Below are 18,274 nucleotides of genomic sequence, written 5' to 3'. Positions count from 1 at the left end.
TGGATACCAAGGTCACTGGTTTCACTAATGGTCTGTACTGGTTGGTGTTAAGGAGGAATAGCTCACATGACAGCTGATTTTCCTTTGCCTTTACAGATATGACATACAGTTATCATCCTCTGGCTGAGAAGGTGGAGATGTGAGTATTGTAGTTGTTAGCAGTGAATGGTGACCCAGTCTGCACATTAGCTGTGAGCAAGTGACAGCAGTGGCAGTGCAGCAAGGTCACCCAGCAGGGACAGTGTCAGGTAGGGGTAGGGGTCTCTGAACCCCTGAAACTGAACCAGGTAGACTGACTTAGCTCTTGCTCCTCTGGAGTGTATTGTGAACTTCTAATTTTGAAGCATTTCAGGGTCCTTTGTGAACAGTGCACTCCTAAAATACAGTTTAATTGGTCTGTGAGGTGTTGGTAAGGCCCAGTGTGTGTGAGGAGGAGGGGACATGGTTTGGTTTCAGGCTGCAGTCTGGACACTGCACTGAGCAGCAGTGTGTGGAAGTGGCAGCATGCCTGGCAGCCAGCTCTGTGCTGAGGGCATGGCCAGGAGCCCCGAGGGCTTTGGGAAGCTGCGTTGCTGGTGAGGAAACAACGGTGCCAAGGGGTGGACACCAGACTGTGAAGTTTTAGCTAAGATGGGAGAGAAAAGTGGGGCTTGTGCAGATGTCAGCCAAAATTCAGGAGTCAGAAAAGGTTCCTGATTTCAAAGGATTCTTAGTCCTGCAAGCTTGTTCCTGGGGCTGGAAGTGCCCGTGGCTGTGTGCTGCAGCCTCTGGTGTCAGCAGCATTTGCTGTGACTCAGAGCTTGCTTGGCTGATGCTGAGCTTTGCTGGGCTCCAGTTCTGCTGACTGTTCTTACCTCCCCCTTCCTGGTTCTCCCCTGCAGAGCCAGGGACCTGCAGAAGCAGAAGCCAACCTCCAGGCTCTAGCCTGCCCTTCTTCTTGGCATGACTGTCCCCCTCCAGGGCAGCCTTGGGAATAGTAAATACCTGGAGACTCTGTACCCAGCACTTTCCTGGTAGGAGCCTGGAGTGACTCCTGAGGGTGACACTGCTGCATATCCAGTGTGAATGACACCTGGCGCACTCCAGGGCTGTAGCAGTTCTAGGTATGCAAGATAAGCTCCCAGAAGTGTTGAATGATTCAGAAAAGCACTTCAGACCATTCAGAAAATGACAGCACAGAACTGCCTCACTGTTGCTGGAGTTAGAGATGTTCTCCACTGAGCACACACAGAGGTAGGATGCTTGGCTATGCAAAGGCACACACCCTTGATAAACTCTTCCTACTGACAGTGTTTCTAGTGAAAAGTAGGAGCACTCAAAGGGCACTGAGGTCCCTTAAGGCCTGCTCCTTCAGCATGGTTCTGGGAGCTCAGGTCATGCCCTGGCTGCTGCAGGCCTACACTGCCGGCCTGAGGGCATGTGCAGCTCTGCCCGCTGCTCCCTGGGTGCTGCTGGCTGCAGTGCCTGTGACAGATGGGTGGCATTTCCAGGGCAGGCAAAAGGGACAAGATATATTTAAATGCAGCAGATTATTAGGTAACAAAGAGTGCCTGGTACTGTGTACTCTTGGACGATCGAGGCCCTAAAATAGCACCAGGCCACTGGACAGGGGTGCTGACCCTGTTTCTGTGTCCTCCCAGGACAGGATTTGCTGTTGTTCCATGGCAGCTGGTGTTGCTGTCACTGCCCAGGTGGCATGGCCAGGGACCTGGGGTGCCTGCTCTCGCCATGTGAACCTGCTGGCAAGCAGAGTGGTGTGGGCAGGGTGGGATTCCAGGACCCCTCATGCTTGGGCTGGAGTTCTCAGGACTGGTTCACTCTCATGGTTTGTTCTGTCTTCAGTCCTCTCGATAAGAGTGTGGAGAGTGAGTGGAAATTATACATAATTTTGAGGTGCACCTCTGGATTCAGTTATCCTCTTGCCCAAGGAGATGCCCTGAGCCTTGGCTGCTTTCTGTGTATGCGCTTGCAGGACTTCCTGTGCTGAGTGTGCCACAAGGGAAGGAATGAGCCTTGCATGTGTCTGGCACATCTGAGCACACAGCATGCTAATCACCCGTCCTTGAACTGTATGTGACCAAACACGGGTGAGCTTCCTTCATATGGGAAAACATAGAGCTTGGGGGGCTTTCTTCAAAGGATGACTTTGGTTTGTGTGCAGGGTGTGAGTGCAAAGCAAGCAGGAGACAGATCTTCACCACCCAGTGGAAGGGTTTCTGTTCAAAGAAGTGTCTCAGGGCCCTCCAGTCCTTTTCCTGGGACTGAGAGCATGGATCCTTTCCACCTGTAGGTAAGTCAGACCCAAGAGGAGAGTGGCTCTTCAGTGAGTCTTGAAATAAACTCTTTAGCTCAAGGGAGCAACACCAAAGGCCTTGCTGGCAGGTTGTCAGCAACCTGAGGGCTGCACCTGCTTCCAGAGACATTTACATAAATACTTCTGATCAGTAATGCCTGCTCTAACCTTGCTTCCCTGTTCTCTCCCCCTCCCGATGAGTGTTGCTGGTGGTAGGAGTTCCACGCCGCTCCTGCTGCCTCAGGTGCACGTCTCGGGTGTCCTGGCTGGATGCTCTGCTCCGTTGTGGCAGTGCCACCTCCAGCAGCTTGGGCAGGTTCTGCTGTCCTCACCAGACCCTGGCACTGCCAGGGCTTCCCATTAACAACTCCTTTGCTGCTCCCTCCTCTCAGTCACAGCGCAGTGTGAAGTCTGGATGGAAGCTGTGTGGGCTTTGGTGTGGTGCATGCCTGGGAAGGCGGTGCTGGTCAGCCTCTGGCCGGGCTCTCTGTCCCTGATGCCGAACGTGCTCAGGGAACACCGTGAGTCAGCAGGGCCTCGGGGCTGGGTTTCCTCGTGCACCCTGTGCCAGGGCCATTGCATTGGCTCTGGCTGCGAACCAGCAGCAAAGTGGAGCAAAAGATCTGCAGACAAAGGGCTTTTCTTTATTAGTTATTAATGTTGTTCAACTGAACCACTCCAAAATTGTCGGTAGCTAAGATTTGTGTTTGCATCAGGGGATTCCTGCTGGGGGTTTTGCTACCCTGTGCTGCTTCACTTCTTTCTTTAAGGAACTGTTGATAATACCCTGAAATATTTTGAGAAGATACAGACAAATGCAGCTTTAAGGTTCAGCTGCTGTTTAAGCAACCTCCCTCCTGTTTTGGAGTCAGATCTTTTGCTCACTCACCCCCTACTTGTGCTGCAGAAGTTGAATGAAAACTTTGGATTTGAGTCTGAGGCAGCCCTGGGAAGAGTGCTGTATGGATGTGAAATCCTTCCTCATAAGAGAGTTTCATGTGGTGCTTTTGTGAGTGCTGCAGGGTCAGAGACTGGGGCTGCAGCCCCAGTGCTAGAGCTCGATCCAGAGGGTGGGTTCTCCATGTGTGGGCTCAGGACAGTGTTTACCTTGGCAGCTGGCTGCTTGAGCTGGGTCCTGCGCTCCTAAGGGAGGTTGGGGTGTGTTCGGGCTGTTGCTGCAGCTGAACTTCAGGAAATTGTGTCAACTGAATCTGGGTCGGTGTTGCTGTGCAGTCACACGTACCAAAGGGCATTCAGAACCTGGAATAAGAGTTTTGTTCCCTTTGTTGTTCTTTGTAGTTTTTGCACTACGCTCCTCAAAATCAAGAGATGAGTTAGAAAGTGTGCCAGTAGTGTCAGGGCCCCTCAGGGATGTAAAGGGCTGAGCAGCTCTGTGCTTGGTGGGGCCCTTTTCCCTTGTTCCACTTGTTATGTTCCATGCAGATGCTCTTGAAGATCACTGGGGGGTTGAACATAACCTGGTAATTCCAGGTGGCAGTATACATGCTCTTCTCTCTTAATTTTCTAAATACGCATTCTGACTTCAGTGTTTCAGTTGAGCCCAAGCTTCTCCTGAGAGAGGCTTGGTTGGAATGTTTCTTAGAGCTTCCTCTGAATTACCTGATATTGGTGACTATATAATACAGAACACCCAACTGTCTGCATCCCTCCCCTAATCCCTCCCTTGATAAAATAAGGCTTTATTTTCCAAATATTTGTATGTTACTGTGAAGAGGTTGCTGCACCACTTTTTGTTGCGGCTTCTCAGAGGTTGTCAGGAGCAGGAACTGCTGAGCCTCACGGATGGTGGGTTTGGAGATACTTGATTCGGACTGCACAATGTCTAGATGCCAGGGCCACTGGCGCCACAGGACTGGTATAAATAAATTTTGTTTGTGCCATGTTCACACAATTAAAGGCAGAGCCCTGGACTGCATTTTATGAGGTTTATTTTGCTAGTTAAGCCAAACAGATTTCATTTACTCTGTGTGGTGTTCTAAAAACATACAGGAACGTACACACATCAAGGCCAAGTGTAAGAGTTTGATTAAAATCTACAGCAGTAAAGAGGTGCCCTGATGTGTTTGTATCAGTGCAGTGTCCACTGAGCTGGGATTTACTCAGGAGAGTATAAAACTAGAGTATTTTAACTTAAGGATCCTGCCCCGTGCTGGTTGTAGGCTGCACCTAGGGAAGGTCAAAGAAGCGCCATTACTCACTGTGTGTGTTTCTCTTTCAGAGGAGAATGAGAAGCATGAGAAGCTCTGCCTGGAGAGGGAGCAGGAGCAGAAGAAGGCAGGCAAGGCCAGCGTGCCCCGGGCCAACAGCGCCCTATCCCCGGAGGAGACCCGGAGCGAACTGCTGGTGCCCATCTCCCCGCCGGGCCCGGTGCCCCTGCCGCCCCCGCCCCTGGCAGCTCCCATTTCAGTCATTCCCATCCCTGTTGTCACCAGCTCCCCCCAGCAAGCAGCCCAGACCGCCCTGTCACCGCCGCTTGTGCAACGCCACCAGCCCCTGGTGAGCAGTCCCGGGGTCCCCAAGGAGGCACCGTCGGTGGCACCGGTGATCCAGCGGCCACCGGGCCCACACCTGCCGGACGGGAAAGCCCCGACCCCGCCGGCAGGCAGCCCCAAGCAGCTGCAGCACTACGCGGCGCCGGTGCTGGCCATCTCCCAGCACCATGTGGTCCCACAGCCCATCCAGCCCCTGCAGCACCCGGCAGCTGCGCCCGCACCGCTCGGCGCTCTCAAGCTGGCGCCGGCAGACGACATGAAACCCATCGAGCTCAAGAAGAGAATTGGAGGGTGAGTGCGCTGTGTGGGGATGTGTCCAGGAGGGACCAAGCAAAGCTGCATCTCTCTGGAGCGGCTCCTGCTCGTGCAAAGTGTTAACAGATCAGAAACACTGAGACCTATGGATATTTAATAGCTGTGGAGGTTTTTTAGCTTGACGGGTTTTTATTTTCCTCCCTTGCTCCACACTGTAAGATTCTGTATAATGATTTTTTTTTCTTGGCCAGAACTGTGTTGGGAAGCAAGTCCCAGCACTGCCTGTCTGATCTCAAGTGGTATCTCATGTTATATTTGGCAAAAGATCTCTGCTTGTACTGGTCAGGGAAATCAAAGTGCACTGCTTCTTGTGGGAGCTTTCTTGAAAACTGGAGTGGGATCTGGGAGATGTTATTCTGAGGATGGAGATCATCCGAGTTGTTGTTTCAGTTTCTCAGTGCTGTAAGTGCTAAGGGCCTCCTGCCTGCTCAGAATCTTGCATCTGGAAGGGGCTGAAGGCTATTTGGTCTGCCCTCACGCTCTGACAGGACTTATGGCTCTGATATTCCTTCAGGTTAGTGTTTGGCTTGTTCTTAAGGACTTTGGCTGCTGGAGACCTTGCCTTCTCTGTAGGTGGTTGTTTCCAGACCACAGTATCCCAACAGGGAGTCTGGTATTACTGCATGTGGACTGGGAGAACAAACCATTCCCTTCTTTACAGCAGTTTTACCTGTTTCCTTTGGCCCCTCAGTTTTCCTGCAGCATAAGTGACCTGGATCTGTTCAGTCTTCCCTCCTGGCTGTGCTGTCTAGGCCTCTGCCTGTTCTGGCTGCCTGCAGCAGGGGGATGTCTCTTGGCAGTTGGAGACAGTGTGTGAATCCTGTGGGGGCTGGAGGACATGTACAGTGAACAGAAAAAAGGTTCATAGTGTCCATTGGGATGTAGTGATCCCAAGATGCATAGAAAGAAACAGTGAAAGTAATGCAGATAGGAGTTTGTGAAGGTAAAGGCTTTGGTAAAATGCCAGTGTAATTCCTCTAATAAGATTGGGATCTTCAGAGCCTGTCTGCTGCAGGAAGGGTCTGTCAGCCTGTGCACTAATCAAGAGACCCTGTCACTGATGTTTTGTGGGTACAGGGAGCTGTGGAGGTTTCTGCTGGCACCGGGGTACTGGGGCAGGCTGCACAGGTTTGGCTGCCTGGGCTGTGGGGTGGCTGCGAGTGTACCCACAAACTGCTGCTGTGCTGTCAGGCTGAGCTTGGCCCCTGGAAGCTGGGGAGCTGTGGTACCAGTGTGGAGCACAGCATCACCTCTGTGTCCCTGCAGAATTGCTCCATAAGCACAGAAAAGATGTCTTTTTCAGTCTGTGTTTCATGGGAAAATGCTGTCAAATATTTGTGACAATTTATTAAATATGATTACCTCACTGTCCTGTATTTTCAGTCAAAGGCAAATAATTACTTTGCACAGTGTATGAAAGATACTTGAGATCTCCACATCTGCTAATGTACCTTATCACTGCTGTAGCTGAAATACTGAGATAACATGTATTTGTTTGGCTTCTCCTAAAAATATATGTCTGATTCAGAGAGTGGGTGGACTCAAACCCCAAAACCAGAAACTCACTCTGGGTTTTCCTTGAGCAGTGACTGGAGAATTCCTGTATTGCTACATTCCATGTTTATCCTTAGCTGTGTTGTTTCATGCACGGTAAAAACCCAAAGCAGTTGGAAGTGTCTGCCCAATCCCATGCACTTGAATTTGAAACTGCACAAACCTTGTCCCACTGGAATGTAAGCACAGATCAGACCCAGGTCAGAATCTGGGCTCTCTGGGTCTGAACAAATACTTAAAATTCATACTCTCTGTCTTTCGCTGTTGTTGGTAGTAGCTGTGTCTGCATATATACACACACATCACACCTGTTTGTATCTTCTGTGCATTATGCCCACAATGCCTAGTTCATCTGATGCACATGTAAAGTGTGGAGTTTGTCTTGAAACAGGATATGCAGAAATGCATATGTACTTAATGTTAAACCAGTGGTATCTGAACACCTCTGCTGCTTTTGCATCTTGACATATAGACACTGCTGCAAGCACAGGTGCAAGGCAGGAGTTTTCAACCTCACACTGAGCTGATTTTTGTTCTGTTTGGGTTACAGGGTTGGGACCAGGGAAGTACATAATAAATTGGAGAAGAACAGGTGCGTAGAAAGCCAGGGGTTTGGGTTTTTTAATTGTAATTCCCCTCTTTTTTTTTTGCCTATTGTCTGTCAATATTTGTTTGGCTTTGGCGGGTTTTTGTTCATTTGTTTTCTTGTTTTTTAAACAGATAACCTGTGAATAAAATGCTTAGTGACTTCTACTGAATCTTGCAGTATTGCTTGGCATTCTTATAGCTCAGTTCTGCATTTCTTGCTTCCCAATATGTTCTGTTTAACTGCATCATTGCATCCCAACCACCCTGCAAAGCCCTGATCCTGAAAAGCAATAACAGTGCATAACAGCATGACTCTCTTTTGATTTAAAAGGAGTAAAATACCCCAAATCAGGGGTCAGTGTATAATGCAAATACAGAATAAACATCAGTTTCTGACCCGAGACTCATATAAGCCTGACTAGGTAAATTGGAAGTATGGTGACAGTGAAAGCACCAGCACAGTGAGATATTTTGTTTAAGGCTGCACAGTGTTCCTAGTAGGATAGACCCCACTCACAATCTCTGCTGGGGTGAGCCGTGAGCGTGCTGTGCTGGGGGCTGCTATGGACAGGTGCAGGTGCTTTGCTGGATTGAGGCCCCAATTAAGCTCTCCCCTCTGGTGGAATTGGTTTCTGGTGTGTCTCCTGGCAGCTGACAACCCACCTGTGTTTTCTTTAGACGTGCACATTTGAAAGAGTGCTTTGAGACGTTAAAGCGCAACATCCCCAACGTAGATGACAAGAAGACCTCAAACCTCAGTGTCCTCAGGAGTGCCTTGCGATACATCCAGGTACGTGCAGAGACCGCGGCTGACATGGCAGTGCAGAGGAAAACGGGGGAGAAATTCCTCTTCTAGCGGTTCCAAGCTAACCACAAATCATCCTTACCAGCAGTGGTCATGGCAGGGAGCTGATAATTCAGATGATCTTCGAGATCCAGGCTGGGTTAACTTCAGTTGCTCCTTTTGGGCTCAAGTGAATTTTAATATGTATGGTTTGGGGATGTTTTCTGTTTGCTTAACCAAAAGACAAATTTCTGTAAAGATATGGTATATCTCAAAGTTTTAATAAGATGGACATGTGAGTGCAAGTCATTTGCTTGGAGGCAAGGAAAGCCTGGAATCTGAGGTTGCAGCATGAAGCTGCAGGTGGATGAGGCACCCCTAGGAGTGAGTCTATGAGAAAGCACAGGTAAAATCAGTTGTGTTTATAGCTGGAGGGAAATAAGTGTTACTGTTTGCTTGTTTAATGTTTGTGAAAGTAGTTAATGTTGGCACAAAAGAAATTCTTGTAGATGTCCCCTGTGAATGTGAAATCAGTAGCACATAATGCAGTTAAAATTCATCTGGAAACTGAAACAGTTGCTGCATGTGTGTCTTGTATATTCTGATTGGAATAAATGATGCTGGGGATTGATCACAATGGACTTTTCCACAGTAAAACATAATTTTTTCTCACTTCCCATTTTTCATCAGTCACTCTCAAACACCATTTCGCTCTGGTGTTTAGAAGTGCTGGACGTTGATTATTCACTTCAGCTTTGTTTTGGAGAATCAGTAATGCCTTAGAGTTAGATCAGTTCAGCCCTTCTCTTGGTTTTCACCAACAACTTCCATCAGAGAGACTTTGATTAGGGCTGACTGTACCCAGCCCCTCTCCGTGTTGCTCAAAAAAGTGGTTTTGGATGTGTGGTTCTATGAAAACCTGATGGGCTTTAGAGAAGATCTTGAGCCTTTCTTTGGATTTTGGCAGGCTGATGTTGTGGTTTGCAGGAGGAACCTCTCTGATGGCCAGTCTCAGGGTGCAGTCCTGCCTGTGGCTGTCCGTGGGTCAGTGTGCTGTCCGTGGGTCAGTGTGCTGTCTGTCCATGGCTGTCCATGGGTCAGAGTACTCTTCATGGGTCAGTGTGCTGTCTGTCCATGGCTGTCCATGGGTCAGTGTGCTGTCCGTGGCTGTCTGTGGGTCAGTGTGCTGTCCGTGGGTCAGTGTGCTGTCTGTCCATGGCTGTCCGTGGGTCAGCATGCTGTCCCTGGCTGTCCGCGGCTGTTCATCGGTCAGCAGCAGGAGGAGTGGCTGGCCAGCTGGCCTGCAGTGGGTGCTGGCCTGCAGTGGGTGCTGGCCTGCAGTGGGTGCTGGCCTGCAGTGGGTGCTGGCCTGGCGTGGCAGAGGAGGAGGTCAGGGTGACCTTGGGTCGCAGCAGCGTTTGCCGGCACGTGTGTGGGGAGCACATGGCGAGCACAAGGCCTCGCTGGCGCGGCTGAGCCGGCGCTGGCGCTGACCCAGAGCCCGCGCAGGGCTGGCTCGCTGCCCCATGGCAGTGACACGGCACAGCCTGTGACGTTGTGTGACCTCCTCGCCTTCTCCTCCTCATCCTCTCTGGCAGCTGCTCAGGGAGTATCCCGAGCGCTGTTTCCCTTGGCAGCGCCAAAGTCTGTGACTCAGTCACAGGATTCAATTGTGCTAAAAACTTGAGTGCTGTGTATTTGTATGAAAAAACCCCAGATTATTAGAAATCTGATTTGAAATTTCAGCATTCAGAAACAAAAATCGACTTTTAATTTTAATTTTTTTTTACTGCAGTTTGAATTTAGGTTTGATCTGTTTCAACAAAAATAACATCAGTGTGAGGATGGCCACTGATCATGTGCCAGTATTTCACTCACAGGCTCGGTGTTTCCCTTGAAAAGAGAACAGGGAAATTGTACAAAAGAGATTTCAAAGTAATAGCTCTTACTTTCACAATAGCAGAGTAGTTTTTCACTAAAGGGAAAAAAAAGCCAAAAAAGCTCAAATCCAAATGAGCTTCTCAGGGGAGGAGCACAGCATTGGCCAAAGCTCTGCAGAGAGGCTGTTCTGCTCCTGCAGGCACTGTGACAGTATGCTGATTGTTGCAGCCTCTCTTCCTACAAAATCCTTCCTTCCCCCCTTCCCAGCTGGAACTTCTTAGAAACAGGCTGTTTTTTTCTTGGCTGGATTTAAATATTTCTATCTGCATCAAATCAGGTAAGTTAGAAAGGTAAATTCTGAACTTCCCATACAGCTGTCATTTTAATTTATCCTTGGACCTGGGCTTGTGCTCTGCAACAGTAAGTTAGAATTTGCAATTAAGCACACGGTTGCACAAAGGAAATGGGGCCCAACGCAGCTGGAAGTTAATAATCTCTTTAGCTGGTGATTCAGCTTGAGGCAGTGTGGGCTGTTGTGCTGCAGCTCTCAGCTGAGGAGGGTGTCCCAGCAAGTCCAGCAGCAGACCAGGCTCCAGACCCCAGCACACATCTCCAACCAAGTCTGTTTCTTACTTGGGCCGCCTCAGCTCTTGTTCTTCACTTTCCTGACTGCAAAACCTGAGTGAAAATGCTGGAGACCTGTGGGAAGTTTGTAAGATGCATGGAGCGATGTGGAAAAAACCGGTGAGAATAAAATGCTGTTTGCTTTGAGAGAGCAGAACTGTGTCCCCTGGCTTGCTCCTGAGCAGTGTCCCCAGACAGAGGACAGGCCTGTCCTCCCCAGAGCCCCTCTGCACCCTGCCTGTGCCGGGGAAGGGGCAGTGGGGAGCCCTGGCACAAGGCAGACGTGGCTCACAGCCCGTGCAGCTGGGCTGCGTTTGATTCTTTCTGCAGGATTCCTTCCCTGTAGGAAATGGAATCATCTTCTTTGGAAGCTAGCTGAAGCCCTTAAGCAAAGCTGCTACTCTGTTCTCAAACTGTGCCTGTCACTGTGGCACCTGAACACCCTCCCGTTTCAGGAGTTATTTTCTATTGTACATTTAGTGTCAGATGACACCCAGGTGATTTGCTCACCAGGTAACACTGCGACAGCTGGCACACAGCCAGCCCAACCCATCAGTCTTGGGCTGTGCTGCAGGTCCTGCTTGTTGGCCAGTTTCCCCAGTATACCTGAAATGCTGACTAAATAACAATGTGCTTTCAAAATCTGAGATGCAGCTGAGCTTCCCAGGGCATGCAAAAGGCAAAGAGTAAATGTCTTTGGGAGGTGTGGAAGCAAGACATTACTGTGATCCCAACCCCTGCACTTGCTGCTCAGGTATGGCAGAGGCACTGGGGGCTGCTGTGGTGGCAGCTCTGTGGTCCTACAGAGCAGTTTTGGCTGTTTGTGAAATAGACTTGGCTTGCAAGTTCACAGAAGTCCTCTGGCAGCCCTTCTTGTGATGTTAGAGACAAAACATCGCTGTGCTGAACTGAGGATTTATAGTATGGCAAATTGGTCATTACTACCTTGGGAAAGGGCAAGAAGGGTGAAATTTCCTTACGATTTACCTGTATTCACCACTACTGCCAATCATTTTTGATGCTTGTTTATCCTTGCCTCCTCTCCCTTGGCTTCTCAAACTGCCTGAAGTAACAGTTGTGCACCTAAGAATGATATTGTTTCTTATTCATGCCAACAATAATTAACAGATTTGACTTCCTTCAGGGTAGAATGAATCCAAAGTACTATCCTAGGATACCTAAGTAGTGCATGTAAAAATCCTTTGTGAAGCCCTTTTTAAGCTGATCTTGTGGACATATGGACAGACTAGATACCAGTTTTATGTTAATTAAATTTTGCTTTTAAGATTCATAGTATCTCTTTGTCTTTTAGTTTATCTATTGGTCATTTCACTGGTGCCTGAGCACAATCATCCCTGTCTGCATGTAGAGGACCAGAACAAGAGCAGTGGATTTTTGGGTCCCGTAGCAGTGCTTGATTTGGGATTTGGGTGTTGATGGGTGCACAGGGCCCTGCAGCCTTGCCACATCCTGGTGCTGGACTGCAGACACAAACCCACAGGTCTGACAATGGTTGTGGTTAGAGACCAGAACTTATTTACATTCAGGCACTGTTGTGACTGGATTATTGATCAAAATGCATAAACCAAACCATGCTGCTGAATTCTGTTAGGTTCCCCACCTTGATGAGGATGGCTGTAACTGTTATTTTCTTATTCTTTGGCAGCTATCAGGTGAATATACTCACCTTCTGTAAAACTCTCCTGGTAAGAGTTGGGTCCATCAGTACCTGCTGTGCCTCCCTCATGTGAGCAGCATTCACATGCCAAGCTGTGCTGCTTCATGTTGTTTACCTGACCTGATCTACTGATTCTATCTTGTCTAATTAGCCTGAGTCTCAGTGCCAGTAATGAAGGCCTCCATCATCCATAGGCTATGGTCATGCAATGTGGTGTCATCTGTAGATTTCAGACAGTGATGAAAAAGACCTTCAAAAACCCAGTGTTTAATTCCCTGCTGTTCCTCCAGCTGCAGCAGGACCTGTCTGCAGGGAGGCTCATCCAGGGAGCCATCAGGGCATTTTTATTTACAGGCTTGGCCACAAAACATGTCCTGTAATAGTGATTAAAAATGTCCAGCATTTGGACCTTGTTGAGTGATTGGAGGCATTTCTTGACCATTGCCAAGAGGGATGGTGATTTTTTTTTAAAAGTGTCTCACTCATTACTTGTACATGAGAGTTTGGAAAGGGTGAATGGAACTGTAAATCTGTCAGTGTGTTTGTAATTGTCAGAGAATCCACACCTGCTCCACTGCTGTCATCTAAGTAGTAGTTTGAGGAAGCACTCAGGGTTGTAAAAACCAAACCAGCCTGTCAGTGGGTTGTGGCACAGGGTTTGGGAATGCTGCTGTGTGTTTAGGGGCTTTTGTTTGTTCTGGTTGCCACCTGTTGTCAGAGCTGGCATGGGAGGGGAGAGTGATGGGCCCTAACGAGAGTAGTGCTAATTACAGCTTGATTGTGTGGGCTCTATTTTATGCGTGACACCGCAGAAGTCACCTGCCTTTGAAGCACAGCAAAAGCCCCAAAGAAAGCAAAGGCAGCCAGTCAGCTCAGCAGAGGAGCTCCAGCCCTGGCCCAGCCTGGCGAGCAGCAGGGGCAGTGTGAGTGCCAGGGCTGCTGTGCCAGCAGCAGTGCACACCCAGGCCCTCCAGCACAGACTGAGGTTTCCACCCAGTTCTGCCTCATGTCCTCACACAGGTGCTGGAGTCGGTTTGTGTTTAACAGCTGGGTTTTGTGTCCTCCCACTGCCACCATGGCCCTGACAATGAGGGAGATGGATGGAGAGAAATCCTCTGGTGACCCAGATGTGCTCTGTGGGCCATGGGTGGAGCTGCTGGGATGTGAGTAAGTGGCACTGACCTCCTTAGATGATGGGGAAACAGGAAGGAGAGGTGGTGCGGGAGGATGGCACCATTCCCTGGGTCACCAAGACCTCAGACCTGCTGCCATGGTGTGGGGGAGTGGTTCTGTCAGAGCCCTTGGCTCTTGGGACTGCCAGCATCTGCCAGAACTGTGTTTTGGGAGGTGTCCTCTTCCAAGAGAAGGCCTCACTTCCCTGCTCCCTGCACAGGGTCCCTTCAGACATGCAGCTTACCTGTGCCTTGTGCCTGTTGGCTGAGCCCTAGTGTAGGAACGGGAACAGAGGGAAGGCTGCACCCAGGACCCGTCCAGAACTCTGCCTTGGCTCCTGCAGCAGCTGCTCTGAGGCGCCTGCAAGGAAAACACGGAAGCATTGCAGCAAGTGAATGCAGGGATAATGTGTCTGCTCAGAAATCTTCTCCTCATCCCCAGCAGACAGCTCTGGCTGTGGCTCCAAGGCATAAATCTGCCTCTTGCCCTCTGGAGCTGCTGTCCATGCGTCATCACAAAGGCTGGAGAAGAGCTTTGGGGTCCTGCATCCAGCAGTCATGTTGTTAATAGTAATCCCTTCTTGAGTTTCAGCATGCTTTCTTTCTGTTTGCAGAAAATGATGACAATTAATCTCAAAAGCATATTTCCTGCGATTTTTTTATTTCAATTTTTTTTTAAATTTAAGTGCTGCAGAATTAAATTTGAAAGTAAAAAATCAGAAATTTTAATTTTCCAAGTTATTTTAATTTGTTTGGGATCATTTTCTAAGTAACAAACACACCACAGGATCTTCTGTGGAATTCACTGGAATCCACTGGAATTGCAAGAAATGTCTCATTTGTTTCCTGAACTACAGAGACTGGTTAAAAAATAAGAATAGGAAAAGCAAAAGACATGACTAAACTTTACACCAAGTGATTGTAAGTCATACTTCAGTTATTTTGAAATTGAATTTCTTGTGTCCTTGTGAGTCATATCAAGGAATTAAACCAGATCTGCTTACCTGGTGGCAACCAGCATGGGGTCAATGACTGGCCTGGGCATGGCTCAGCTTTTCCCTGCTTTGTTGTACTGTGGGTTCCAATTGTTTGCTATCTTTGTTTGTTTGTTTGTTTGTTTTTGAATTTGTTTGGGTTTTTGTTGTTGTTTTGTTTTGTTTAATTTTTGTTGGGTTTTTTTGTTTGCTCACTGTTTATTTTTTCTGAATTTAATGTTTTGTTTTCCTGATTTGGATTGTTCCTCCCCTCTGCCCCAGTGACTGTTTGTACTTTGTCCAGCACGTGGTGCTTCAGGAGGCTGACTCTGACAGGTTGGTGCAAACAGCCACGTTCCAGCCCTAGTTTTGATCACAGATTATGGCCTGATGTCTTCTTTTATCAGGAGCCTGAAGTGCAGTTATCAATGTGAAATGATAAATGTAAATACCAATGCATGTTCTCATTTTCCATGATTGCTCTGCTCCAGGCAGATTTCCTATTCTGGCAAGTATTTCTGTCTAGAAGTTGATCCCTACCCTTGCAGCCAGGTTGAGCAGTGGTGAGTGGTGCCCACCCCACTGGGACCTGCCAAAAAGTGCAGTGCAGCCCTGCGTGGGGTGTTGCAGCCCTGCGTGGGGTGTTGCAGCCCTGCGTGGGGTGTTGCAGCCCTGCGTGGGGTGTTGCAGCCCTGCGTGGNGGGGTGTTGCAGCCCTGCGTGGGGTGTTGCAGCCCTGCGTGGGGTGTTGCAGCCCTGCGTGGGGTGTTGCAGCCCTGCGTGGGGTGTTGCAGCCCATGCAGTGGAACACAGACAGGCTCCTTCCCCCAAGCCTGTGTGAGAGTGAGGTCACCTCCTGGGCCAGCAGTGCCCCTTGGCTGCTGTCCTCAGTCAGGCTGGAGCACGTGGGAGAGCTGGGTCACAAGGCTGCTGGCAGGCACCCACGGCCTGGCTGCTGGTGCACGGGTCACACTGATGGGGAGCGAGGGGCAGTCTCTGCTTCACCTTGCAGGCTTTACCTTGGTTTTGATCCTGGTGTGAAGTTCGAGATCTTGGGAGGCTGAAGCTGGGGCACGAACACTGGGAGCCTGAAGACCTTGTCCTGTGCCTCCTTGCCATTTGCACACAGGCTGTCCCCTCTCGCAGGCCCCTGGGGACTGGGCATGGTGAGACCCTCACCCCGTTCTCCTGGTGCTGAGCACGATCTGTTAGTGTCTTCGGGCTTTGGGTTAAAAAGTTTGTGTTTGGGAAGGTGAGACTGTGGTCCTGTGCTGAGCAGAGGCTCCTGTGACAGAGGCTGTGTGGCTGTGGGTGGTGGCAGTGCCAGCGTGGCTGCAGCGCAGCGGTGACGTTGGGCTGTGGTGGTGCCCTTGTGTCCCACCTGTATTTTGCTGTTGGTGGTACCAGGCCAGCACATCCGGCATCGCTGCAGGATCTCATCTCCGAAAGCTGGCAGAATGAAGCAGTTGCCATGGAAACCATGGCTTTGGTTCCCCTGGCAACCAGCCGGGGTTCACACACGGCTGCTTCTTGCAGACAGAGGGGCTGGTTGGCATCGATGGGGGTGGGCCCGGGTCTGCGGGCAGGGGCAGAGTCTGGCAGGGGCTGTCACCTTGGCAGTGGCTGCAGAGGCTGGGGATGCTGGTTGGAGATGGGAGAGCTGGCTCCTTGCCTTCCCTCTGCAGGCCCTGCTGCATCACAGCAGCTCGGGTGGGCTTGGGGAGTGTGGCTGGTGTCGGTGCTGTGCTGTGAACAAACTGCTTGTGGCAGCTGCGGAACGTAGACAGTTCAGCACCATTTGAAGTAGGAATGCCCAGAATTGATAGGAGTGATGGAAAATCTCCAAATCCTACACGTGAGCGTGGTGCTTTGGCCAGTGGTGTTTTGGCATCTGGGGCTGTTTGGGTTCCGTTTGGGGCTCTGTGGGGACAGCTTGTTTCCCCAGCACCCCTCTGGTCCTGGCTGGAACGTTTTGGAGTCAGGCTGGTGGAATCTCCACTGTGAATCTCCTGCACCATGGAAGTCCCAGCGAGAGTAAGATCCTTTTCCTAGGATGTTACACATAGGATCCTTCCATATAGGAGTCAAAGCTCTGTGCAGCAGTGGAGAGCCTGACCAGCTGGTCTGGCCTGTTCTGGAGGCCCTGCAGGTCAGAGGCAGCTCAGGACCCCCCTGGCTCAGCATGTCCCACTCTCTGGCACCAGCTGTGATCCCCAGAGCAGAAGGTCAAAGAATCTGGCTCAAAATTGCAAATTGCTCTCCTGATTGCTCATTGATGAGGTCTTTTCAATCAGCAAACGCCATGCAAGAGAAGAAAAGAGCTGAAATATACTTCAGAAAAGCTCATAATTGAAAGTGTGTTTTTAAACTGCTAATAAAATGTTTATGAAGGGAATGGTGTAATAAGGCCTTTCAAACCTCACTAATGCCAGCCGCAGGGCCAGCAAGATTCCTGAGGCAGGTGCAGGGAAGGCATTGGGGGCATTATTTCCAGTCTTGACATGAGAATGAGCAATTTAATTACAGACAACTATAAAATGGAAAATTCTTTGCAGTGACAAATGACTATTGCTACACAAGGAGAGCAGGAATTGGTGTATGGTTTGTTTACCAAATAATAGCAGGGAGATGCACACAAGGACCAAATAGTGGCTCCAAAGCAGCCAGGATAGTGGGCACAAAGTGGGGAAGAGTTACCACTGGAATTGTGTCAGGCCTTTGCTGTCACTGCAGTTGCCTGGTCTCGCTTCAATAATCCAGGTTGATAAAGGCTGCCAAGGAGCTGACAGGTAAAGGAGGAAAATCAGATACTCCAGGAGAGCAAAAGCAAACCCTCATGTGGATTTTAATTTGGTTGCTGGTGTTTGAATAAAAGATGAAGGAACTCACCACTGCCCTTGTGTCCTTGTCACCGCTTCCACCTGCAAAGGGAGCAGCCCCTGCCTGGCAGGGGAAGAACAGGCCCTTGCTCTGCTTCAGCTCAGCAGAGCTGAGAGTGTTCTGGTGTTTCATCAGAGCCAGCAGCTGATCTGCAATACTTCCCAAGCATCAAAAACCATAGATGGATTCACAAGAGTGTGAGGAAATCCATGATTTCTTCCTGGGGTAGCTCAGCTTCCCCCTTTAGCAGGGCCAGGATCTACTCTTTTAAGTGATGCTCATGTGGAATTTTTTTTTAAGAGCGAAACATAAAAGAGTTCTGAAGTCGTAGCTTCTGTAGGTTCCTCACACTGCAGTGTAACAGTTGCCTGGGTAACCAGGGTTCCCAACTGCTTAGCAGGGAAAAAAGAAATGCTACAATGATGGAGACACAGACGTAAGAAGGAGGGTCTGTGCTGGAGCCTGATGCTTGCAGAGAGCAGTGTGGGATGGGGTGGGCTCAGTGAGGTGCAACCCCCAGCTTTGGGCTGCCCTCTGCAAGCAGAGCAGAGCTTGAGGGGTGTGCCTGGCCTTCCTTGGGCCAGCCCAGCCTGGCCTCTCCCTCAGGAAGTGGGAAAACAGGAATGCAGGTAACTTCAGTGATTTTTCTGCTGTGGAGAAACAGGATCAGTATTTCATGAGCTAGGTTATACGTGTCTCCTTCAGGATCTTGGCAAGCAGCTGTCATCCCAGGTGCCAGCACCAGATGTGAACCCTTGCCGTGGTCCTTGCCAGTGGCTGTGGAGATGGGTCAGGTGTCAGCTCTTAACCCTACCCTAGGCCTCTGCCTTAATGAAATTTCACAACTAGAAGGAAAGGTGGTTGGGCATTGGTATGATTTTTTTTTATAAAAAATCTTAATTCTCAATTACTATGTTACTTGTAGTTTTAAGGTCCCCTCTGCCCTTTTCAGTGCTACCATTACATGCCCATTCTGCTGGAAAATTGCGAAGGCTTGGCTTTGGGGAAAAGTGTCTGTG

The 18,274-nt window shown here is 49.6% G+C and overlaps 1 protein-coding gene across 1 annotated transcript in view; it reads left to right on the top strand.

Moving 5' to 3' along the window:
• The first annotated feature begins 504 nt into the window (after nt 1–504).
• The window catches only part of MNT (MAX network transcriptional repressor), a 29,161-nt gene continuing 11,391 nt past the window's right edge, over nt 505–18,274 (top strand). The window contains exons 1-4 of the mRNA XM_033519013.1: nt 505–575; nt 4,387–5,097; nt 7,226–7,267; nt 7,942–8,053. Of these exons, the coding sequence (XP_033374904.1) occupies nt 505–575; nt 4,387–5,097; nt 7,226–7,267; nt 7,942–8,053 (936 nt within the window). The remainder of the gene's footprint in view (nt 576–4,386; nt 5,098–7,225; nt 7,268–7,941; nt 8,054–18,274) is intronic.

The sequence above is a fragment of the Parus major genome, chromosome 19, assembly GCF_001522545.3.
Source record: "Parus major isolate Abel chromosome 19, Parus_major1.1, whole genome shotgun sequence".
NCBI lineage: Eukaryota > Metazoa > Chordata > Aves > Passeriformes > Paridae > Parus > Parus major.
This window is presented reverse-complemented; position numbering and strand designations above follow the sequence as displayed.